The sequence below is a fragment of the Uloborus diversus genome, chromosome 2, assembly GCF_026930045.1.
Source record: "Uloborus diversus isolate 005 chromosome 2, Udiv.v.3.1, whole genome shotgun sequence".
NCBI lineage: Eukaryota > Metazoa > Arthropoda > Arachnida > Araneae > Uloboridae > Uloborus > Uloborus diversus.
In genome coordinates, this window is record NC_072732.1 from 198,202,480 (window position 1) to 198,228,475 (window position 25,996).

Here is a 25,996-nt window from a genome sequence, read left to right on the forward strand (position 1 = left end):
TACAACTATGGTAAAAGTTCAATGTATGCTCGAGAACTAAACTTGTGACTACAATTCACAAACATACACAAACAAAAACTAAAGAACAAAATTAAACTATAATCATTAAATTTATTTACAACAGGTACAAGTTTAAGGCAAGTTGCTGTTCAGAGAAAAAAGTACATGTGCAAAAAAAAAGTAGTCTAACATTTTTTTTTAAATCTTGTTTTCTTTTTTTTAATTCATAAAACGCACAACATAAAAAATAAAACAAACTTTTCCATATAGTTTAAATCTTGAAATCAAATTTCTTAAATAAGACCAGCATGTTTCAGAAACCATGTAAAACATTAAGATCAGAAAACAGTCAGGACAAACATTTCGTTGCTTAATGGTAACTCATGTTCCTAAAAAAATTGCATAATTGTCTAACAAAGAATGTTTGCACAAAAAAAGTGCGTGGCTGGCTGTATTTCTAGAGAATCAGGTAACTTCTAGGACCTTGCTGCACCCCGATCTTCAGGTAGATGTCCCTCCAGTTCGGCCTTTTTAGCATCCGGAATCCACAGTCCCGAATCTATGCATCGATTCAAGTGGTGTCTAGCCTCTTCTTCTGGCATCGATGCGATGGTCTTTTGCAGAAGCTCAATGTCTTTTGATTCAAAACATTTCTTCAATTCCTGCATTAAAGGGGGAGGGGATCAATACATTTGCATCAATAAACCATAAATTAACATCAGTTTTCATATATTCAGAGAATGTACAGATAGAATCACACAAAGCACAGCTCAACTTATTTTGTACAAAAAGACCATTACATGATTGATATCAACCTCTTGATTTAATAATTTTACTTGAAGGAAAAATGCTTAGGTTCAAAAAAAAAAAAAAAGAAAAGAAAAGGAAAGAAATCGAAAAGTATTACCGAAAGAACAACTGCCAAGTCAATAATATCGTAACGGGACGGTTTCCTTCAGTCATAAGTACTACTTTTAGTCATTGAAATGGATAGAATGAGCAAAAAAAATAACATGGGCCCAGAAAATACTTTCATTTTCCCAGCAGTTTTTTAAAATGTCTGATTTTTCAAACAAGGCGTGGTCTTTATGACGTCACAAATGATGCAGTTTGGCGCATCTTTCTACTACGTTTCCACATTATGATAATCAAGTAGCGAATACATAATTGCACTCTATGCTTGCTATCAATCATATTGTGGCCAATACACGTGAGTAAAGATGCGAATTAAATATTTAGCTCTGTGAGTGGCAACACGGAATGGCATTTCATCATTTGTGATGTCATCACCAAGAATTGTAAACAATGAAAGCTCACTGATTTAAGTAATTTTTAAAAAGTATTAATCTTATACAAATTGTTTAAAAAATGGTCAGATTCTATGTTTTTAAGCATGCTCTTTTAGAAAAAAATACTTTTGAAATTTTGGAAACGACCCCATTGTAAGGATACCCATTCCCATAAATACATGTCAGGCAAGATGCTTACATTTTTTCCACTAAAAACTGGTGGACTAAATGAAATAAAGGGGATTCTCTAAAATCCTGGAAAATGACACAAAACTGCTTGACCCACAAAGTTCGTTTGGTGCTTTTTTTTATTGTTAAAAATAATTTTTCTAACGTTTTTCCATTTATTAAAAAACAATTATTTTCCCTCCATAGAAAATTGATGGCCTATCTAAATCTTTTTCTCAAATGAATTTATTATTTTTTTAATTTCACATCAACATTAAATTTGTAGCAATAAATTATGTATGCTTAAATGTGTAAAATAACATTATTTTAATCTATTGAATCATTTAAATATCCAAGATACACCATTTTACAGTGTGCGAATGTTTTCACGTCACTCTCATGGTCTAGGAATGAATTCAACTATTATAGATAAAAAGACGGAATTTTGGATGCGCTGTGTAGCAACACTGTTTATACTCACCTTTTGTTTGATTTCTAGAGTATTTTGTCGATCAAATTTGCCTGATATTTGTATCAAAATTTTGAACTTTAAAATTGAGGTACATAGCGACAGCAATTTTGCTGTCGCTACCAGACAACATTTCTGTTTAATATAAAAAGTTTTTCTTAATTTTTCCTGTTACGTAAAATTTAATTCAGATATAATCAATTTTTTAAAAAGGACAAAATTTTAATTTTAAATAGAATTTTGGGGTTATAGTAGCAGGTTCTGTGAAAGTAAAAAATCACTGGCCATTTCTATATGAGGACAGCATAGCTAAAATGTAAAATAGTTAAAGTGCGTTTCCTTCCTTTTTCTCTTATTACGATCTCCATTAAGACTCAGTACAAATACTTTGAAAACATTTTGAAGCATTTTTTTTTAAAAAGAATTTGTGATTACTAAATGGTAAGTTTTTGGAGAATCTTCCATAAGCATCTTAGATGGTACAAAATTCAAGGTTCATACAGACTCAACAAAATGGGGCATCTAATGAAATCAGAAGAAAAAAAAAAGAAACAATCTGATCTAGTAATGCAACTTCATCACAGAGCATGTGTAGGAGGAGTAGGGTGGTTCAAAAAATACATGTAAGAAAAAGTTTCTCCTAGATAACAGGATACCCCTCAATATTTTTAGACTTGTGGATAGTAATATACTGGAAGAATTTTAGCTTCCTATTTCAACCCCCTCCCCCAAACTTCAAAAGTATGGGACGGGGGTTAACAAAATACATTGATCTAAAAAAACAATGCTACATATTATAATATACATGAGTAATATGCATATACATTGCAACCAAATAATTATTTACAAAAAAAAAAAAAAACAGCTGGGGAAATTAGGTTTTTAATTTTGTGACATTTTCTCTGCTACAGCTAATGTTAAATTAAGGGGTCATTGAGCACTCTCTTAAAATTTGAGTGAGAAGCTAAAACTTTTACAGCATAATACTATTAGTATGTCTTTAAAAAAAAAAAAAATAGTGGGTGTCCTGGACTCTAGCTGAGAAAAAGTTTTTTTGAAAAGGAGGAGTTTTGTATTAACCACTCAGAAGCAACTCCTTTTACTTCTAAGTATGTACATTTAAAACTAGCATTGATAAAACCATTCTTCAGCAAAAATAGAACTCATGAATCAGAAGAGGAGTCACATCCACAAAACATTAAATTATGTTTGAATTTGAAATAGATATTTAATAACTTAATGTTTCACCATCAGAAACATGTCTGAATCCTTCCCCCCCCCCCCCTTTCCAGCTACAAAGCAATCAATTTTCTTTTTCTCCTCAAAGTTGAATAGGTTTTGATTTTAAGAGTTTTTAAGTGGTATTTTGGTGACTTAGGAAGTTCTAAGAATAATATTTTTTGGAAATTGTTTAATGTAACAAAAGTCTAAGGAGCCTATATTCGAACTGAATATTAATGCTATACATTGCATCACACAAATATTGATGAGGTATGTATTGTAAATACACACAAACATTGAAAAAAAAAAGGACATGCACACGCGTACGAGCAGAAGAGTTAACTATCTTAGTTTACATCATTTAGAGGTTTTGACAAAATTAAAAGTTACCAGAAAAAACGCAAACACACAAAACTACTATGTTACCTCAGGAAGTGTTTCAAAAACTTCAATAGGATCTAATCCCCCTGGTCCAAGGCGCTTAAGTCTTTCTTCCTATATACAAAAATAAATTGATGAAATAAATTAAAATAATTGTAATTCTGCATTTAGTTATAGGTATTCTGCATTAGTTATTCTTCTAGAATTTTATCACAGCTGTAAATTTTCCTCAGAAGCTTTGAGTTATAATATGAGTCTAATGCAATGAGTAGAAAAATCAAGCCTATTATCATTTAAAAACAAAGAATAAACATAAAATCATTCATAATCTTCTACAACACATTAATACAAATTAAGTTTTTAAAAACATTCAACGTTATTACTTTTATTTCTCAATGAAAATTCAACTATTTTTTTTTTAAATTTTTTACTTTATTGAAAACTATAAGAAGTTTTTTACACTTATGAATAATTTGAAGTATTAAGAAGGTTTACAGAAGAAAAAAAGGGGGGAGGGGTGGCGAGCAAAAATATAACAAATAAATTTGCTATTTGCTGTTATAAAACTTCATTAAGGTTTTAATTTAACCTTCCAGCATTTGCATGTTAAAATCAAGTTGTTCATGATTTATTTTTTGAAAGAGAAGAATAGAAACAAAAGCATAAAAAAAATTATCAAAAAAGAACATGTTTTGGATGAATAGGGTTACATTACAAATCCAAAAGGGTGGAAATTTGAAATTAGCAAGTGGTTTTCAGCAAAATACGGGTTAAAATATAAATTTTAAGTTACAAATTTGGAAATTATAAAAACTCAATTAAAATACTAGAGGTTTTGCTTAATAGTTAATAAAAATTATCTTCAGAATAAATCAAATTTTTTTAAAATGCCGATATCTTAGCATGGGGGAGAGAAATTTCACATGAAGTATGCAAATCAATTTATTAATGAAAGACTTCCAATATTATTAATAGTTTATACATGAATTTATTCTATTACTGGACGGTTTAAAAAATAAAATGAAAATGAAAAAGTGGTCCCCATGAACTATTATTAAGTTTTGTTTTTGATTTCTAAAAAAATTAAGTTTCAAAAGATTCGATGGGGAAATATAGAAAAAAAAAAAAAAGCTGATAAGACTGGTGAAGATCAAGTTAATAACAATTGCACAGCAAAGCTTTTGATTTGTCCAAGCTGCAATACCTAGGAGGAACTTCAGCAGAATTAAAGCTTGGCACAGGAATGTTTGAAATTCAGAGAATTGTGTCATTCATTGTGAAAGTGATGTATCTCCTGATTTTTGAAATGCAAATTTGTTTGCTAAATTGTATCACATTTTGTTTTATCTTTAAGTGATACAAATCACATTGTTCATGATAAATATTTTATGACAAATGATAGATGATATTGTAATTTTTCTCCTGAGAAAAAATTTGCAAAGGGCCTTTCATAATAAGACATATACAATTGCCTTTTGGTGTAGAATTGCCCTACTGTCTTCAGGTTGAGAAAGAAATTTACAATACAAAATTTGAAAAAAATCTTTTTAAAAAAATTGAAGTACTAGGACTAAGATCTAAAAAAACATGAACAAATATTTTTTATGAGAAAAATTAGGAGATTTTAACACTTGATATAAGTAAAAAAGTACTTCTATGTGCATATATTTTTTTAAATCTAAAATCTACGATGGAGCAATTTCTTTGCCAATGCTTTCAACAGAGTGGCAGTTCTTAATCATTTTTATAACAACTGAAAGTACTTCAAATATGAAAAGCATGAGACATTTAATTAAACATCATAAAAAGCACAATAATTAATACCATATCAAGTACAAAAACATTTTCTGACAAAACAAATATATTTTGCCTACACTTTTTAATTTCGAATGATAGATTTAAATATTACCTCTTCAGCTTCTTCAATAGCTTTTTGAATTCTAATTTTTGCTCTTTCACACACTCGTCCCTTGAAAGCGTCTAGTTCTGAATTGAATGCTTCCTTATATTCAGTATCAGCCATTTGTATTCTTGAACATAAAAAAAAAAAACATTGCACTTATTTTCAGTGACAGATTGCTTTTTCCAGTCAAGAAGGTTGGGTCAAAAGTAACCCACTCCCATTTAATTTGAGGAATCAATCAGTAAAAGTGTTAATTCTTATACTTTAACTTCAAAAAAGTATATGCAAAGCATGTCTCAAATCAAGGGTTCTGCCTCTCTCATTCCCAAACCCTGAAATTTCCCTCCATTCAAATCATTGCATACTTGGCATTTTATATTGAATAGAACAAAATGAATGGCATAGAACAAGTAATAGTAGATTTATTTATCCAAAACAAATTGTGATTTTGAAGCTACAATGAGTCAAGTTCGATATAGCAACAGCAAAAATCGCTTGGCTACGAATTTGCCATTAGGATCATTGTTAATCAAAATGGAATATCCAAAAAGGAGAAAAAGAGAGAACATATGTGTTCTTTAGAATACAATGAAACATTGTTTTTTGTTGTCCAAAATCATCTTTTTTACAAAATTTGGTTAAAAAACTGTATTGTCACAGCATCGAATAGTGGGTGAAACAATTTCAGCTTGATAGTCTACCCCATGGCTAGATTCGTTCTGATGGGTTAAACAAAAAGCCATTGTTATGTTGACTATCGAGATCCCCTCACCTAACCCCTATGAGATTTTTTTCCTATGGGATTTTGATAAAGACAAAGTGATTTGCTCTTGTAGGTGCTAGAAAAATTGAAGCAACGCCCTTAAGCAGTTTATAACTTAAGTGCAATACTCCTTGACAATGTATTTATTTGATACTAGCTGGGTTGCCCGACTTCGCATGGTAAGTTATGTCAAATGATGCATGTTCAACAATCAGGGTTCAATTAGAGAAAAAAAAAAAATACTGCAAAATTTCCCCTCAAAATAATCACTTAAAGAAAGAAAATGGCAAATTAAAAATTCCCAAATAAATTAAACGCAATCCTACATAAATTTTATAAATACAACTAAAATCCTGGAAAAAAAAAAAAAAGAAAGCTAAATCGCCAAATAATAATCAAAAGGGGAAATTTTTACCTCAAAATAAAAACAAAATTTTATTTAGTCACAGCCAAGAAAGAAAAAAGTGGCAACCTTCTGAACGCTAATTTAAAATGAGATCACACAAACGATAGTTTTCAGGAATGAAAATAGAGTTCCTTTAGGCTTAAAAGTACTTTTTAATTTTTTCCCGGTGATTTTACAGCTTTTTTTTTTTGAAATTTAAAGAAAGTAAATAAACTCTATGGGTAATTTTTTGCGGGCTTTCGAATGGCGTTAAAATTTAACTGATCAGATAATTATTTCGGGTAGAAAGAGCCATTTAATGCTATTTTCAGGTTCTAAAATTAAAATTTGAACCCTTCAGTTCTTTTTTAGCAATTGAAAACCCCCCAACATTCCTTCTCGGGTGCCCAAGTACCTCACTGACAAATTTGGTCGAGATCAGACTTAAACTGTGGATTTGTATAGGGAACACACACACACATATATATTCTCTGTTTTATTTATATAGATTTTTCACATCACCTGAGGGGTACACATTGAGCATCTATAGAAACTTGTGTGCCTACAGTTTCACTATAAATTTGATTTAATAAATGTAATTGAAACGTTCACCTTCCTGCTTTCTTTTCGTCCTATTCAATATGAAACACCCTGTACTTAAAAGAGGGGGAGAGAAGAGGACTCTGGTATGATTAAAAACTCAAGGAAGCTTAGCTGCTGCAAATATTCCAACTCTCCCTTACTTGCAGCCAAAAATTATTTTTCATGTTGTCATCTTTGCATTATCTATCCACATACAGTGACCGCTGCTTATTAAAATCACATTCGTTCTCAGGACATTTGATTTATAAAGCAGCTGATTTTATAAACCGGCATACCAACATTTAAAAAAGAATGAAATGTTTTGAAGTTTAAATACTTTAAAAAACAAAATGAACTATGTCATTTATTTTTGTTTTAAGTATTTCAAAATACAGTTGTCATTTTAACTAAACATGAGATTTTTTTTTTTTAAACAAGGGTCTCAAAATATTGGCGTATTGCAGTTTGGTTAACACAATTGGAGAGTAAAGATTCAATATCGTTTGAGAATTTACCAAATGTTTTGTAACATACAACATTATATTTTCTTCTTTGCTCTAAAGAGCATCGTATATCATCAAGCGCTTTTCCCACATCAATTGAAGAGGCAAATTTGGCGCTGAGATTTCCTCATCTTCTAAGGCCAATTCCTTCACTTCTTGGAGCTTCTTTATCAACTTTTTGCGTATGATGTCCAAAATTTTTATTTTATAAAACGGCAATGGTGATTTTATTAAAGGATGATTTTAACATGTTTTGGTATTGCAATGATTCTGTTCTTCCACATTTGATTTTAAAAAGGGGCTGATTTTATAATACAGTGATTTTATTAGTGGCAGGTACAGTACATATAGTATTACAAAGAGCACTGTTGTTTATTCATTCATTTAAAAACTCTTCAATGAATGATTTTGAATAAAACAGAAAGTTACTTTTAAATGACTTTAACAGCCATTACAAAGTGCATTTTTATTAACAGAATTGAATGTATCTAGTCAAAATTTAATGTTTTGAGAGAAATATAATATAAATTTAGGTAAGTTGAATAAAGAAACTTATGAACATAAAGTATCCTAAGATAATTTATGCAGCATATTTCACAAATGGATGGAAATATTTCATACAATAGCCCACAAAGTAAAATGAAAAATTGCACAATAAAAATAAGCAAGATAAATTCGAATTTAAAATTTTGTTAAACCAGAATATTTTGATTTACATTCAATGAAGTATACATGGAATCGTGCCAAAAAGTGACATTAATAAAGCGCAAAAATTGCATATTGCATTCATGTGCTTTGTGATTACATGGAATTCCTTTGTCAGTGCAGAAGATTATTGTACGGATGATAAAAAACTTTGGTGTTTATTAATGCACAAGCTCATGTCTCCTGAATTGAAAAAAAGGTTTTTTGTAACATCAAAACAGGTTCATGCAATAATTTGCAATTTTTATTCTTCATTAATGGTAGTTATAACTATTCCTTTTCAAACAGAAAGGTATTATTTCATTTCTTTTCTGTTAAAATATTCCAGTTTTACCAGCTACTGAATACAGATGCCTGTTTTAACATAAAAACATCATTCACAAACAGTACATGCAACTATTTCATTAGCGCTTTTTTTTATTCAACTTTTATTTCCTAGGTCTGATCTGTTCAAAATTATGTGACTAAAGTGTCAAAAGTGAGGATGGTCAAAACTATTAAACTTTTAATTCAACTATTGGATTTTTTTCTTTTTTGAGGTAAATGCAAAACTTTGTAATTTTGAACTAAACTTGATGACCTTAAGAACTAGTCTCGAGGGCTGCATCTAACCCAAATAAAAGTGAGTATTATTAACTTAGAAGATCATTAGAAGAACATTAACTTAGAAGATCATATCTTACCTTGAAAAGAAAGAAGAGATACATGAACGTGGATCTACATTTAAATGTTTAGCTAATTCAAGGATAAACTGCATACAAATACACTGGTGAGCAACATGCTCCATCAACTCGTGTTTCTGTAACATAAAAGGGAGCATTAAAATATCAATTTGTAAAAAAATCAATGCAAGAAGAAATATAAGTTGATAACTTATTATCTAAGAAAAGTCATTACTAATAGTACAGACACATTTTATATAATGTAATGAAGTGAAAGCCAGTTTGTATTTCATAACTTATGCTCTTTTGTTAATTAAGTTGTACATGAAATAGGTAATTACAAAATATATACATCAAACTTGCAAAAGTTCAAAATTAATTATCTTGTTCTCATTCTGTATCCTTATTATAAAAACTTCATTGTTGTTGAACTTAAATAACTGCTGTATTAAAGAACTTATTATTGCTATAATATTAAAATTGCAGCTGACGTTACACTAAAATAAAACTTGATAGTGTCAAAAAGACTAAATTTCCAAACTTTAGATTGTTTGAAATTTAAAACTTTGTGACACTTTGAAAAGTATTAGGAACAAATATTACAAAGCCAAATATTCTAAATAATCAAGCAGTTAATATGAATAACATAAATAAAAAGAAATGTTTTGTACCTCCTCAACTTCTAAATTGATACACCATATAACTAAATAATTGGCCGTCTCTTCACATGCCAAATGAGGATGCTCCCTCAAGAAGTTTTTACTATCATCATACTTCTGGAACATTCCAAATTTCTTCAATAACTTTTCATTCTCTTGGACAAATATTCTCTGAAATAATATAAAATGTAATAGTTTAAAATGAATCAATATTTTTATCTATATTTACTTTAAGAAACAAATAAGTAACACTCATGAAATAATAGTTCGAATGCGGAAAAATTGCTTTGAAATTTATAAGGTAAATAAATACAGATCAACAAATCCTCAATCAATCCATAAAGTGCATTTCTCTAAAAAAAATATTGTGTAATGCATCTTGAGAAATTGCTTTATTTTGCATTCTAACAATAGTTTCTCTGGTAAAGTAAGTTTAACACTGCAATTCAGCTTTTCTTCCTTGAGTTAAAGCTTTTAAATGAAAAAAACAAAAAAAGCATAACCTTGCATCAACCAGCATGCCGCAAATTTCAGGGTTTAACATGGGCATTTGTGCAATTTATTTTGCTCTAACTAAATAGGATGTGTGTAATCCATTACTTCTTTATGTGTGTGTAAAAATTATAAATATAAAGTAGTTATTGCATTCATAACTTAATTTTTCTAATAAAAAACCATTTTCTAACTTTTAAGAACAGGAAAGAACAAAATTAAACTGTTGAAAAAAGTTTCTATTTTGGTCCATTTTTCAGAAATATACATCACAGTTGAAAGGTCAATATTAAACAATTAAACAACATTAAAATATTAATTTACCTTAATGTTATTTTTTTTATTCTGATAGGATTTTTTTTTATTACAAATACATTTAAATTAATTAAATAAAGGTAAAACAAATCAAAAACGCTTGTAGTCCAACAATTACAAAAAATAAATAAATAATATAGCTGTTTGATGAATAAAAAAATAATTAACCACTCTAAAAGGAGTTAATTTATTTTATAATTATAAATAAATCACAATTACTATGATTGCTTGTAAGCCAATCATTTTGTTTTGCATGTAACTCAATCCTACATTAAATTGCCTGATTAATAACAAACACTTTAGTTCTATTTCATCTATTTAAATATTTGTTTTCTTGACTAAACACAAATTTTATCAGTCCACTTTTTTTTACTTTTTTTCTTTTTTGTTGCAAAATAAATTTTGAATGATCAGGACTGCTTACAGCAAAATAATTTTTAATATATGAAATAAAAAATGTGATAACAACAGGCACACAATGCTATGCGATGGCCTTTGCAAACGTAACTAGCAAACCATGGCACAAATGAAAACACAGGGTAGTTAAATAACAAGACAATGAAAATACTTTAGATAGACAAAAGTGTCCACAGTTAGGAATCATAGGGCCAAGGGTTCTATAGAAGCTTTATAGGGGAATCTCTGTAATAATTGAGACGGATGCCATGGCTTTTAGGAGGATGGACACACCTGGGATACAGTAGCATATTTCTGAAGGATAATCATAATTTGTGCTTCAAAACTTTTTATACTTAAGGGGTGTCAGTACCCCCTATACCGTCAATGTTAATTTGCACAGGTTCATGTACCTTTTTCTAAAAATCTATTAAAGATACAATTATAAAAAATTTCTGTAACTTAAGTTGAGTCTTTTCTCTATACTGAAGTAAAATTTTACAGAAATAAAGATTAGTTTTTTTTTCTTTTTTTAAATTCTAGTTAGTAAGTCACTGTTAAATCTAAACATATTTAACTTGTTGCAGACCGTTCTGCCTACACTTTCTAAGGCAAGCAATTTGCCTTCTATAGTATCGTACAGAGGAGCTAAATCTATATTCGAAAGTCCAGAAGCATTTTTCATAACCAGACTTAACAAGTCTCTCACATAGATTCCTACAAGTAAATCATCTCGCCCAAATCATTCTTTGAGCTGCTCAACTGCCGTTGGGTAGTTTCTGCAGAAGGGGGAAAACTGCTTAGCAACTGAAATGCACGGGAATTTGGCACAACACATTGGCACAAGTACTGAAACTTATCGTCCGGAACAATGTCGGAGTCTTCATGTATCTTTGAAAACTTGACTCCAGAAACACAAGAATTCCTTAGGATCTTCCGAAAACTTCTTTAATTCGAGAAGTGGGAGCTGAAATTTACCAATCCAGGGTGTAGAAATTCCCTTCTCCTCCAGTTCCCCAGCAGCTTTTGAACTCTTCGTAATCGCAGATAGCCTATTTTGCACTCTCAAGGCCATGAAAGTATCCCGATACGCTTCCGATGCTGCAAATTTGCTCAAATATTCCGCTTCTTCACTTAACTTTAGAAGAACGGCCTGCTGAGCTGCGTCCAAACCTTCAAATTTATCTTTCAGCTGACCCAACAAAATCTGCAGATTATCACCATCACTAACTTCATTAGAAAGTTCCTCAGTAATTTTCTTCGAAAGCTGAGAAAATGCCGGTCTCTGACCTTTCCGTTGAGCTTTTAGCATATCCATGACTCAAGTACAATGTCCAATTCTGAAGCAAGAAAATTTCACTTCGCAGATGCCACTAAACTTGGGTTAAATCTAAACATATTTAAGTTGTTGCAGGTACAGGATATTTGATTCTATGTCCTGAATTCTTACTTCATCATTATTTTACTGAATTTAAAGTCGAGAGACAGCACTAGACTTCAACAAAACTATTTATTAAAAACAAATTAAAAGCATGGTTAGTTTACACACACGTGAAGAAAAATGAAAACAATAAGTCCTGACTACCACAACCCTGGCAGTTTTATACATTAGACAACACTGTTGACACACCAAAAGTAAAGGCAATAGAAAAATAGAACAAGGTTAATTTGCACAAACATTAAATAAACAACGTTAGTAATTAAACATGAACACAAAACATTGAGAATATTCTACAATTCGAATTCTCTATTTTCAGTTCCAACAGTCACTATATTTTTCAAAAAATGTCATTTTGTAACATAAAATCAGCTTGATAATGAATATGAGAAAAAATTTACTCCAGTTTATGCAATTAGGTGTAGAGATAAGTGTTAAAAATTTCAAAGCCTAACAATTTAGTTTCTGAGGAAAAGAAACATTTAGTTTCAAAATAAGCATTTCGAGATATTGCAATTTAAAGGGGAAAATTATACCTCATCAAAATAGGTTTACATTTTTTTAAAGCTTATTTTAACTTAATTCTAATATGAGCATGATCAAGAAGTTTATATCATTAAAAAGGTATTGAAATAGAGTTTCAAAACATATAAAAATTAAAAAATCCAATTTTTGAAAATATTTAGGGTAGTGACTCCCCTTAATTGTTCTAATGTATAAACATATTGACACATTGCAAAACCATTAATTTGATTCGAGGTAATGTGATTTCATAAGACACAAAGCAACAAAGGGCACAACATATGGCTCTAAAATGAATACTATAAAGAGTACAGAACTAAGGCAAGTACAAATGTTACATTGAGTTTTTCATAAATGAGTTTCTTTTCATTATAAATATTGTGATAATCTTGACAAAGCAATAAAGTGCAAAATATTAATTAAAAGGAACTAATAAAACCAGTCATATACCTGCTTTTCTGCTTTCTCTTCTTCAGTTAATTCTTCTTTTTTGGGTGGAGCATCTTTATTTAAAACCTAATTGAAAGAATGCAATGCTAAAGAATTAAGAGAATTACTCTGGGAAATTCAAAACATTACAGAAAAATATTTAAATAATACTGTCACCACACTATGATAAAACAATTTTATTTATGTGAAATGCTAATCAAAGAGATAAAAACTTTTCTTTTGAGTCAAACAATTTTTTTTTTTTTTTCAAAAAACAGAATGTACTTTCTAAATACTTGTGCCCAGTTACAAAAAATGCTTTTACTAAAAACAATTTTTGAAGTATAATTATAGTATAAGAAGAACATAACAAAAACTTATGGACATTAGATTTCAAACATTAAGTATTGACGCTGAACGAAGTTAAACTAAAATTTTAGACATAATTAAATGGAACTTTTTCCCACATTATTACAACCCTAAATTTGACAAAACATTGAAATGATATGCATATATTTTTAATTCAAAAGCATTTTCTGTCAACCCTCATTTATAGTGGTAAACCTTCTTCAGACTCAACCACAATAAGTGAATTTCTATGAAATAGGATTTATTATTCATGAATTTAATATTTTTCTAGTAGATTGTAGAAAACTTATTTATGACTTTATAAATGAGTTTTTTTAACGTAATGAGTCCTTACTGTCTAGACATGAAACAACTCCCTTTAATCACAATCAATGTGTTCCCATAGCAGGGTGGACTGGAACAGGCAGGAAAGTCAAGGAACTGGAAAAAAAAAAGTTCCTTGACTTTTCCCTGATTTCCCTGATTAAGTTCACCAAATTTCCCTGATTTATGTTATCAATGATAATGGTTTCCTTTCTTTGCCCTACCTGAAAAGCATTGCATATTAAATAAAATGCAGTGTTTAGAACGGTTTAGGCTGTTAAATAAAAATATATTTCGAAAAGATGCTCCTTTTTTTTTTTTTTTTTTTAAATAGTGCATTACATTATTCACAGAGAAATATTGTAGGAAATCTAAAACAAATACTTTACTTCCAGGAACCAGTTAACATAAGAATTCTAAGAAATTATTAAAACACTATAAAAGAAATATCTAATCATGATAAAACTAAAACATTTAAATGGAAATAATCTTGAACTGAATTTTCAAGCAGTATAATTGTTGCTGCAAGAACAACAAGTGATAGTTAAAGTATAGAAGTTATGTAGTTTTACTAACGTAAATAATGTGTGGTGGATTGTTGTAATTGGCCTTTTTTTTCGCGCCTCCTTTTCAGCAGAAACCAAATAAGTGAGCATGTACAATAAAGATAACGTACAATAGATGACAAAAATGGAAAATAAATAAATAAATATAGAAAAATGTGCAGTTACTGCCCTTTACTTGCACACGGCAGAATAAACATATTTATGTAAAACAAATTGAAATCTTTCAACAATAAGTCATATTGAGCTATTCTCGAATCAAGAACTTAGGTTTTAATGAATGAATACAGTATTTTAACTATTAAAAAATAATAAAAATATTTATTTCTGTACACAACTCAATTTCAAGTGATTTCATTAGTTGTCGAAAAAAACCTTATATTACTTTTTAGTAACAAACAACATTGAAATTCAAAAAACGATTATTATTTTCAAAATGTATATGGTTTTAAAATAAAAGAGGTTTAAAGTCTGGAAAAAAAAGACCCTTTGCGTAATCTGATGTGACAGCGAATAATACCATGGCAAAAAAAAAAAAAAGTGATTTTCAGTCAAAATTCAATTTTAGCAATTAAATTAAACACGCCAAGTGATAACTTTTAAGATTTTTTCGGCATTAATTTAAAAAACAAAGATTTTTTCTTGAAATTGCGGTAACAGTATGTTAATTACTTTAAGACAAGGAGTAAAGGCAAGGGTGCAAAATCATTAACGATGGCTTCTTCTTTGCCTGTAGGGTTGTTTATTTTACGTGGCTTGGAATGCTTGGAAGGAAAATTCAAGCAAGATAAAATAAGCAATTTTACAGACACAGATGCAATCTTAGGAAGCTCATCCTAAGATTGAATACTTTGACCTTGCGGAAAAAAGATGCTCAAATCTGCGGCACTGTATAATTGCACCTCATTAATTTTACTTTGGTGTAACAAATAATTTGCGGAAAATTCGTAGGGAATCAAAGTACTTCATTTTGCAAGAAAAAAAATATTTTTTTTTCTTCATTTGATCAATTTTCCCTGATTTTTTGTTATTTTTTCAAAATTCCCTGATATTTCCCTGAGTGATAAAGTTCCCTGACTTTTCCCTGATCTCCCTGAATTTCCCTGATCTGTCGCCACCCTGCATAGGGTATACTCTATACACGCCGTATACTCTCAAACATATAGCATATACCCTCAAGCTTCATTTTCATTATGTCATACTATGTATATGATCACATACACATATTGTGCATAGTGTGAATTACTGGGGTATATCCTCATAAAACTTGATGAGAGCATCACTGGTCACAATTACTTGCATTACTCTATGTATTACACAAAATATGTGAAAATAAGACAAATATCACATTGTTATTATTGTGCATCAAACTACACAGACATACAGTTCTTACCCACTACCAATACCATTGCAACCACAAAAATAGTGCAACTTGTTAAATGTTCAAATAAGTGGATTGTATCTCTCCTGCCCCGTCTAAGCATTCTTCGAAAGTAATGCTTACTGTTTGAAAATAAAATATTAGTTGAACAGTTTTCAAATGCAGTTATCAACTTATAAAGAAATACAATATCTCCAGCATGTGTTTAGCATTTGAAAGCAGATAGTGATTTTTGTATAAATCCAATCCTTTCAACTAGCTCTAATATAGACCTTTAGAAGAACTTGCCACACTTTAAAACAAAATTCATTACTCTTATGAGGGAAAGAAATAAGACAAGAAAAGGTTAATGAATTTGAATATACAGTAAACTCTCGATTATAGGCGGTCGGATTAACCACGGGTCTTTTTAGTTTTTATTTAACGGTGATGACTTCCAATTAACAGACTTTTTGCAAAAATTTAAGATATGTACTAATATTGCAGTCCTGAAATATTTTTCAAATTTATGATTGTGTTATTGTTTGTTTTTAGCTTTTACATATATTTTTTACATTCAATGTTATCATATTTAGCTATAATTTAAATGTATGTGTGAGTATTATTCATACTTTTTTGCTATTATATACACGAGTATTGTTTCTTATTTATTATTCCGATTATCTGCAATTACTGTGCCACCCTATTCCACAGAAAATCAGAAGTTAACTGTATTTGAAAACGAGATAGAGTAAAGTCGAAATATAGATTCGCAAAGTGACGTTTAGATAACAAATTATAGTTTTAAAATATTACAATAAGAATACCACAAGTTAACTTACTGTTTTTGCAAAACCATCATGACTAATAGTATCTACATTCCAAGGCATTAACTGAAAATAAATAAGCCAATTAATAAATACACAGATAAAAGGAAAAAAGAGGCCGGACAACATACTTCTTTAACAAAGTTATAAATTAAGTGAATTTTAAAATGCTCCTACCCCTAAATACTTCTATAAAAAAAATTTAAGAATACTGTAGTTCAATATTAAAACCAGTGTTACAGAGTTGGATTTGAATTCCAACTGATTTTGGAGCAAAAGAGTTGAAGTACGATTCCAAAGTTGTGGTCCAACATTTACCCTTTCTGCTCACGGGCTCTGCCAGGGATACAAAGCAGGGTTTGCCAATACATATCACAATATATTTCATGATATATATTAGATATTTATTCTGAAAATATCACGATATTTCGATATTTTCAATATTTATTTTTTCAACTACGGTATTTTCAATGTAAAAATTATATTAATCACAGCAATATTGTTCATTTATTATTAAAAATATCCAAAAGGTTATGTACTATATTTTTATGATGTATTATTACATCATTAATATAACAAACTAATATAATATTCCTTTTTTACTTTCTTCTATATCTAATATATAGAAGAAAGTATTGGATTCGTGCAAATTTTCGAATTTTGACGGATTCGAACGTTTTGAGGTGTGCTGAGTCCATTTCGACCATTTTTGGAAAATGTCTGTCTGTCTGTGTGTGTGTATGTATGTGTGTGTGTGTGTGTGTGTGTATGTATGTGTGTCACGTCTGTGTGTGACCAGTTTTTTGTGGCCGCTCTACAACAAAAACTACCGCATGAAATCGAACGAAATTTAGTACACATATGTGCCCCTATGTGAACTTGTGCCCATTAGTTTTTGGCGCGAATTCCTCCAAGGGGGGTGGAGCAATGGGACGTTTTTCGAGTTACGCGTGCTTGCTATTCCTCAGGAAGTTACTGCCGGAATCAAACAAAATTTGGTCCATATGTTGGTATTAACAGGAACAGGTGCTGATTCAATTTTGGTGTCAATAACTCAAACGGGGGTTGAGCTATAGAACGTTTTTTGTCGTCAATTGTGACTGCTGTATCTCAAGAAATAATGAACGGAATGAAAGAAAAATTTATCGGCAAGTAGCCCTTAGTGGGTATAAGAACTGATTTTATTTTTGTGTCAACAGCTAAAAAGGAGGTAGCGCAATCACCCGTTCTTTTTTTCCATTTTGAGTGCCCTATCTCAAGAAGTAATGCTACGTTCTGGTTGAAATTTGGAATATATGTGAATCCATATGTAAACAGGCTTTGGTTCTATTTTGACGCCGATCGCTCCAAGAGGTGTTGATTTTTTTTTTTTTTTTTTTTTTTTTGCGAATAAAAATATTTTTATTAATGCAACAATAAGAAAGATAAATCGTAATAGATTGTCGTCTGCATATTTCTCGTGATTTTAATTGTATGGAAATGATAGGAAATATTATCTCAATGATTTAAAATTTTTAACTGTTGCCATCTTATGTTTGTTAACAAATAAAATATTTGTAATTCATTCAAGCAAGGCTTTTAAAATAACTTTCAATTTTCGCTCTTTGCTTTGCTTTTGCAATAATTCAGACATTGGGATAGTCGTCAAGTTTTTGCATGTGTCATTTTGTTTTTGTTGGGAATATTGCTTCCTCGTCAAGCATGGGGAGGGATCAGAAAAAAAAAAAAAAGAAAAATATAGAAGAAAGTTTCGTGATGGCCACAACATACTAGTTTATTTTACATTCACAAAATTATAAATAATGAAACAGTTTTAATTCATATTAAAAGTGCCTAGTTAAATATTAAACATTTGTCAGAGAAAAAGTCTTATGACTGTGCACCGACCAATGTATATTTTTTATTTCTAAATCATATAACTGCAAAAGTAGCTAACAGAAGAAAAATGAGTGAAACAGTTAACGTTAAGTTAACTCCATTAAAATTGGTAGAAATGTAAAATGAAATGTTAGATATAAATAATGAAAGAAACCTTAATTTTAAGTCTACATATTGCGATTATAATATAAGAAAATGAGTGATTTGAGAATGCACTTTTGAAGACTTTAGTTGGTGCAAGTTGAAAATATCGGATATATATATCAAAATATCCTATACATATATCAAAATATCGGGTATATATCAAAATATTGGATATATGTCAAAATATTGGATATATATCAAAATATCGGATATTTTTGATATTTTCAAACCCTGATGCAAAGTGATGGTTGGACTGATATTGGACTAAAGGACAGGCCCGACATTCAGGGGATGGTTTTGGTTGTTTTCGGTATAATCTGCATTGAAAATACACACATTTTGTCTCCCCTAGAAAACATCAAAATGATGAGCATGGTAAAGGAGTCTGAGCCCAAAGTTTTAAAATTACAGAGATGGGCGTCTACCATTTTCCCACCAACAATACAGCCCTGATTATAACTCAATATCTCTGCTTTCCATACTGTACTATTAATTGCAATATATAGATCAATCCCTTGCTACTATACTAGTAAATGGTGCAATTATGATCTAATAATTCTGATATTTTCATAAGTTAAAGAACTAAATTGATGGTAATTAAACAGCATCATTTTCAAAGTAAACATTTTATTTTTGATTAAAACAAAATATTAAACAGCTTTTATGCAATTATTGCATTGGTGCTTCTTTTTTTTTCCTCAACAGGTAAAGCTTAACAGACAACTCTTAATGCATTCTTTTTTATTATCCATGCCCCAGAATGTCCAAAACATTTCATGAATTTTGATGCCCTGTCCATATGTGGAACATGGGCTCTTACAATGTAAAATTGTACTAGTAATTTAATAGGAATAGAATTCAAAGCCAAAACCTCATAATCTATAAGGAGCATTTAAATGATGCTCTTAGTTTTCAACATCTTGAAAATACAAGACAGTAGTCGGCAAAATAACCTAAATATCAAAATCAAAAATAGGCCTAATGAGCACTTATTCGAAATACTGCATCTTTAATGAGGCAAAAAAACACCTGGGAGTCAATCCCTGATCTGGATCACTAAACAAAATTTTAGACGAGCTGATGTGTGCATCACATGACTTCTTTTTACTCCAGTTTAATGTCATTTCCCCATTACTGGCAATTTTAATGTGGTTCAATAGGTTATTCTCTAAATATCACCAACAGTGACCAAATTGAAACAAATTATCAAAAAAAAAAAAAAAAAAAAAAAATTGCCGTCCCCAAGTTGGCGACCAAAAGACTGGCAATATATCGCCAAGTGTCTGCTAAATTATAACGCCACTTGAGTTTATATCAAAATTAACGATTTCCCCCCAAAAAGGGGCAAAAGACCCCTTTAGAAATACCCGAATGCAACCAAAAGGGGAGGTGCACAACTAGACCCCACTAGGAGTCTACTTATCAAATTTCAACTTTCTAGGACTTACCGTTCTTGAGTTATGCGACATACATACGCACATACAGATGTCGCAAGAAAACTCATAATTAACTCGGGAATCGTCAAAATGGATATTTCGCGTGTCTATACATTCTTAGGCACTCATCCACGTGTGGTCGAGTTGGAAAACAAACTCAACTATCATTCAGGAGTGAGTAAAATGGAAATTAAGGTCGATTTTTGAGTGAAAATTTTTTCGCTAATACAATACTTCCTTTTTGGTAAAAGGAAGTAACAATAAAAAAAATGAAACAACAATGAGACTATATTTTAATTCCAACTTCATGATAATGAAACATTCAAGTGAAGAATGACAAACCAGTAAACACTTAGAGACAAGTAAAATGTTCATTTGTACAATCATACCTTTTCTTTCTTCAAGATTTCTTCCTTCTTTCGCTTTAATTCTTTTGAATGTTCTTCAAGCTTCTTCAACTCAGCTTTCAGTTCATCCATGTTGAATTCATCACTAGTTTCAGCATATTTAATTTTTTCTTGCACATCCGAGATTTTCCGATCATTCCTATTACAGATAAATAAATAACTTACGAACAGTTTAACCTTGTTTTAATTATAAACCACAAGTATTTAGCCATTTTCTATCTGAAACACAAGACAATTCTGTCAGCATCAATTACGTGTACAAATCTACATAATTCTAGGAGTTCAGGAAGCTGTTTAAATTTCAGTTTTACCTTTCACTTCACGTATGTATCAGTTTCTTAAAAGACTTCTAGCCCCGCTTAGGAAAAATTTCTGAGTGCCACATGATCAGGGCCCGATCAAGACATAGAGGGGCCCAAGGCCAAATACTGATATGGGGCCCTCTGTATTCAATCTGGATAACTTTAGACATTGGCTGGAACTATTTTAGCCATCGACTAAAGTAATTTCAGCCATTTGGAGGCCACTAAATATCGTGGGCCTTAGGCCACGGCCTATCCAGTAATCAGGCCCTGCACATGATTATTTCTGGTGAAGTATCAAGTCATTCTGACCATTAGTTAAAAAGTTCAGGAGTTTTGAAATAGTAGCTTCAATTATAATCATCCCGTATATTGTTGTGGCAACTAGTTTGGGAACTCCTTGCATAAGCGGCTCATGCAGTGGGGGGGGGGGGAATTGGGGCAACTGCCCCTCACTTCAAAAAGTAAAGGGGCTTCCCACCTCACTTTTCAAGTTATCGATTGATTGGAAAGGGATTTTCTACTCGAGGGATTGATTTATTCCATTAAAACAAAAGTTAACGATTTCAAATAGAAATGCACTTTTCTTACAATATTTCATAAGAATGGAACTTTGAATTCGAATTGGGATAGTCTAGAGTCTGTACAGTCAGAGAGTCTAGAATAGAGTCTAGGCATCTGTTCACAATTTAGAGACCATATTCTACATTTTTTTCGAAGTTGTTTAATCAGTATAATGTTAGAATTCGAAATTTTAGCCCAATTTTACAGAAAAAATCTTTTAGTGGTTCCGCCCTCTAATTCTTCACACCTTTATTGACCCCCCCCCCCCCCCACTTTTTTTATGCACCAGCCGCCTTTGACCTTTGGCATGAAAAATATGAAGCATAAATAGTTAAGATGAATTTGCTGCGTGTCAGCAACTGCATGAATTAACATTTCTGTCCTTCTATCTATACTGATGAAAATCTGATAGTTTGTGCTTTGAAATTAGGTCCCTCTTTTAGAAAAAAACCCTGTTTGTAAAGGTAATAAAAAAAACAATAATTGGTAGTTCGTGATTGCTCAAAACAAAATTAAGTTTGAATTATTGACATCTTCAAATTGTGTTTTATGCAATCACGTATGAGCACAAGCAGGTGTATCTGTGTATACAGGGATGAATTAAAGGGAGGGCTGGCGGGGCTTTTGCCCTGGGGCCTCCACAACAAAGCCCCCCCCCCCCCCACACAATAAATTTTTTACAAAATATCCTAACTTTTATGGGCCAGCAAATTTTACGTTTTTTCTTCCCTATAAATTATAATAATATAAAAAAATAAATAGCAATAACTTCAGAATGTATTTATTATTAAAGTGCTGATTGAAAATATCAGATATATATATGTATATCAAAATATTCGGATATATATCAAAGTATCGGATATTTTCGAAAATATGATTATCTCTTCAAACCCTGATTAGGGGCCTCCACACTTCCAAATCCGGCCTAGTGTGTATATAGATATGTGTGTAAGCATGCATGAAGGTAAGTGCGTGTGTGTGTGTGTGCAGGCATGTGCGCGTAGGGCATAGATGCCACTGCCCAGGAGTCGCCCTGCTCACAGAGGCTGATGGACATTGGAGATTGCAGAGTTAAGTTGGTACAGATGTGATATACCCCCCCATTTGGCGACATCCGATTTTTTGCACAAAATTGAAATATTTTTCTCGCCAATGAGGCGATAATTTTTTAATCATGGCATCCCTGGCGAAACTAACCTGTGTTAGGCAAACCAAAGGCAATCTTAGATCTGTTCAAACATGTTTACTTGGGCTGTCTACTCGGTTTCACGCAAGAGAGATACGTATTGTTTCGTGCAATATACCTTACAGGAAAGCTTATTTTGTGTTAGTTTAAGTTCAGTAGTTGTGTTTTGAAATAAAAAAATTAGAAAATGCCAGTTTCTTCAAATTTGAATGTTAATTAAAAGTCGACTCCAACGTGTTGTGTATCTGTAACGTACCATTGTCATATGATGTTTTGTTTTAGACTGAGTGTGAGGATTTATACCATAAAAAGGTAAGTTCTTTATTTTAGAATTCAAAAACAACTCTCACTTCTGAAATTCTTTGTTTTTACAAATCCTTGATGGGTTCTCGTAGTTTTTAACTCTATTTTTACTGCATGTAAGTTAATTTTACAAAAATAGTATGGTTATTTTGTTCTAAAAGTTAATTCTTATCGATGCCACGAATTATTTAGGATATTCTATTGACGTGCCTCCTTTAGGTACTGAATTTCTGAAAATTGACTTTAGCATTTTGTTGACTTGAATTGTTGACTTTAGCATTTTATACAAATATAAAGGTGTTATTTTATGTAAAATATAATAGGTATTTTGAAAGCATGTCTGGTTTTAAACATATCTGGATAGCAAATAAATTATTGTATTTTTGTATTGTTTATGTTTAGGATGTTCTGTTGAGACATTTCTACTTTTCATACATCGAAATTTGAGTAACTAAGCGCTTTTTTAGCTGAAATAGTTATTGATTTTGGGGATGTTTTCCGCTTTAAACATCGCAATTTGAATCGCTTTGCTCTTTTTTTAGCAGAGTATGAGAAAAGTTATTGTTCGATGAAATGCATGTTGAAAAATAGCTTTTATTTCTATTAGTACATATTTCATTGGTGAGCTGTTATAGTAATTTGTCAATTTAAGCATTTTAAATACTTTCTAGTAATTGTTCTTTGTGTACAAAAACTCTCTAGTTTCTGGTATTTTTGAAGCATACATTCGTGGTGTTTTTTGTTGTGCTTTTATATTGTTTTTATATATATTGTGTTCTGAAGTGCTTTGATCATGTTTTTTATCTGATTTTTTCCTGTTGGCGCTAAAAAAGCATCGCTAAGAACGATGTATGACACATGTCGCCATACATCGTTTTCTTGGCGACGCTTTCTTGGCACCAACAGGAAAAAGTCGCCAAGGGTGGGGGTATATCACATCAGTTCCGTTAAGTTTCCAGTTTAGCCTTGAATGAACGCAAAAGATTTGGAACCATTGCAACAAAAATGTTTTGCCCTCTTAGTAAATATTAAAACAAGCTAGACTTATTCGTGTCATCATGACAATTTGAAACATCAGAGCGACATCAACTTAGGTCAAATGAAAATAATAAACAATTCCTGTGATTGCTCAAAATAAAAAAAAAACTTACTCTGAGGCTTCTTTATCACACTCGTCCTTCTCCGTCTGAAATTCTGCCATTCTTTCCACTCTTGCCTGGTGCCTCCAGCGAAACAAGCTGGGAGTGTCAATATTGGGATGAGTGTCATCCTCATCATCGGATATCTGCAACAAAGCATACAAAATCACAATAAATATAAAATGCAAAAAATCAATAGGAAGCGAAATTTTAAAATTCTCCACAACTACTTTGATTTTTTCTACAGCAAAAGTTATTAAGTTGCAATACAGTCTGACCTCAAAAAAAGATCACCCATTGGGCAAGCGAAAAACTGACCTTATAACCAACTCATATGAATTTGCCAATAAAAAAAAATCCATAAACATACTAATGACAAAGTTAAAGTTAAACTTCGTGCTTAAAAAGTATGTTTCAAGATTACAAGGTTCTAGGTTAAATTTTTTAATGCATAATAAGAGAGTGTAAGACATCTGACGAAAAGGCTTTTATCAGATGTCTATTTTTCCATAAACTCACTTATTTTTCATTGAAAATGGGGTTTCCTGTAACCCTGAAACACGAGTCCGTGGTAATTTGCAATTTGTGCGTTTTGATGTTGTTATTTGCTATTTTACTCGTCCAATGAGTTTAAATTTTGTGTGTACATTCAAATACTTAGTAAGGGACAGGGATAAGTTAAAAAAATCAAGCAACCCCCTCCCCTTGAACAAGTTTTGGATCCACCCTTGCATTTCTCATGTCATTATCATTACATGGAACCTCCCAAAGCTGGCTAGGAAGACTTCCTAACTTTCACATGAATGCAGGGCAATTGTATGAAATTTTAAAAAACTTGAAATAAACACTTTCTCGTCAAGATACTTTTTTATTCCACAAACTCTGTAAACACATGCCAACATTGTCAAGACGTATCTAAGTTTGCAGGGGATATTTCGATAATTGGGAATCTGGCGATCTTTCTTCATTGGCATCAATTTTTGGCTCCAGCGCCAGCGGTATTTTTCTTTGCAAATCTAAACAAAGAGATCGGAAACATCTATTCACATAGGGTTACTATAAATCAGCAGGGTTACCAAAATAAAATTATTTACGCCAAAAATGAAACGACCGTGCCAGGTTCCCAATTATCGAAATATCCCCCATCATTCAAACTCTTTGGCATTAGGCATTAATTTAAGTTAACAGAACATTTTTATGTCAAATGCATTTATTTCTAATCAATTTAAGAAATGCTAAGTTTTTGAATCATTTTTAAAAAAAATTCATTTGCACAGTAAATTTGTTTTATGATTAAGACGTTTAGCTCCCTTTTTTGACACATGACAAAATTTTGCAATGCAAAAGTTTAAAAGCAACATTGGATAAAAGATAGAGACAAACCTCGATGTTTTTCCACTTGCTGTAATCTACCATTGCAGCTGTAAATATCAACTTAAAAATTGGGATAGTATAGTAGTAGAGCAACTTGCAACCCGGCAATAAATCTTCCAATACAATCAATTCCTCACGCGGGGAGCAAAAATCAGTATTTTCCAGAAAGAATCCAAACAGTGGGAAAACATGACACTACTTCATTTCATTTCTTTTAATAATTTCAGGACCCAGGCGAAACGTTTAATTTGCATGTAAATTAAGGTGTACTTCTTAAAAGAAACATGAAACGGACTTGAAAGATTTGTATTTTATTAAAAGCAAGCATTTTTTATCTTTATTAGTTACAGAAAATGCAGTTTTTTGGTTAGTTGCCTTAACAACGGAAGACGACTTGACCTTAACATTTTACATTCTCAGCCTTCAGTCACTTTTATTCTTTACTTCCTCTCTCACATTCTGTTCGCATGATGATTTTCGCAAGCTTTTACAATGGTGTTTTTGTTTTATTTATATCTCGAACAACGATAAAGAACGTCATCAACAAATCATGAAAGCC

At 31.1% G+C, this 25,996-nt stretch overlaps 1 protein-coding gene across 1 annotated transcript; it reads right to left on the bottom strand.

Moving 5' to 3' along the window:
- LOC129216238 (hsp90 co-chaperone Cdc37-like) lies at nucleotides 1–25,798 on the bottom strand. The gene is made up of 10 exons (XM_054850436.1): nucleotides 25,447–25,798; nucleotides 24,076–24,209; nucleotides 20,552–20,708; nucleotides 16,720–16,770; nucleotides 13,304–13,369; nucleotides 9,703–9,861; nucleotides 9,053–9,168; nucleotides 5,438–5,558; nucleotides 3,574–3,642; nucleotides 1–662 (listed from the first exon to the last, which is right to left on the bottom strand). The coding sequence occupies exons 1-10, from the start codon at nucleotides 25,477–25,479 to the stop codon at nucleotides 477–479; spliced, it is 1,092 nt and encodes a 363-aa protein (XP_054706411.1). The 5' UTR covers nucleotides 25,480–25,798; the 3' UTR covers nucleotides 1–476.
- Nucleotides 25,799–25,996: the final 198 nt, after the last annotated feature.

What these genes read in the sequence shown, in the direction of transcription:
- LOC129216238 (XM_054850436.1), bottom strand. Translation starts at nt 25,479, where the DNA reads ATGGTAGATTACAGCAAGTGGAAAAACATCGAG. An exon ending in GCAAGTGGAAAAACATCGAG is followed by an intron (nt 24,210 to 25,446) that starts GTTTGTCTCTAT and finishes GCTTTGTTGCAG; the next exon opens with ATATCCGATGATGAGGATGA. An exon ending in AAATCTTGAAGAAAGAAAAG is followed by an intron (nt 16,771 to 20,551) that starts GTATGATTGTAC and finishes ATTTATTTTCAG; the next exon opens with TTAATGCCTTGGAATGTAGA.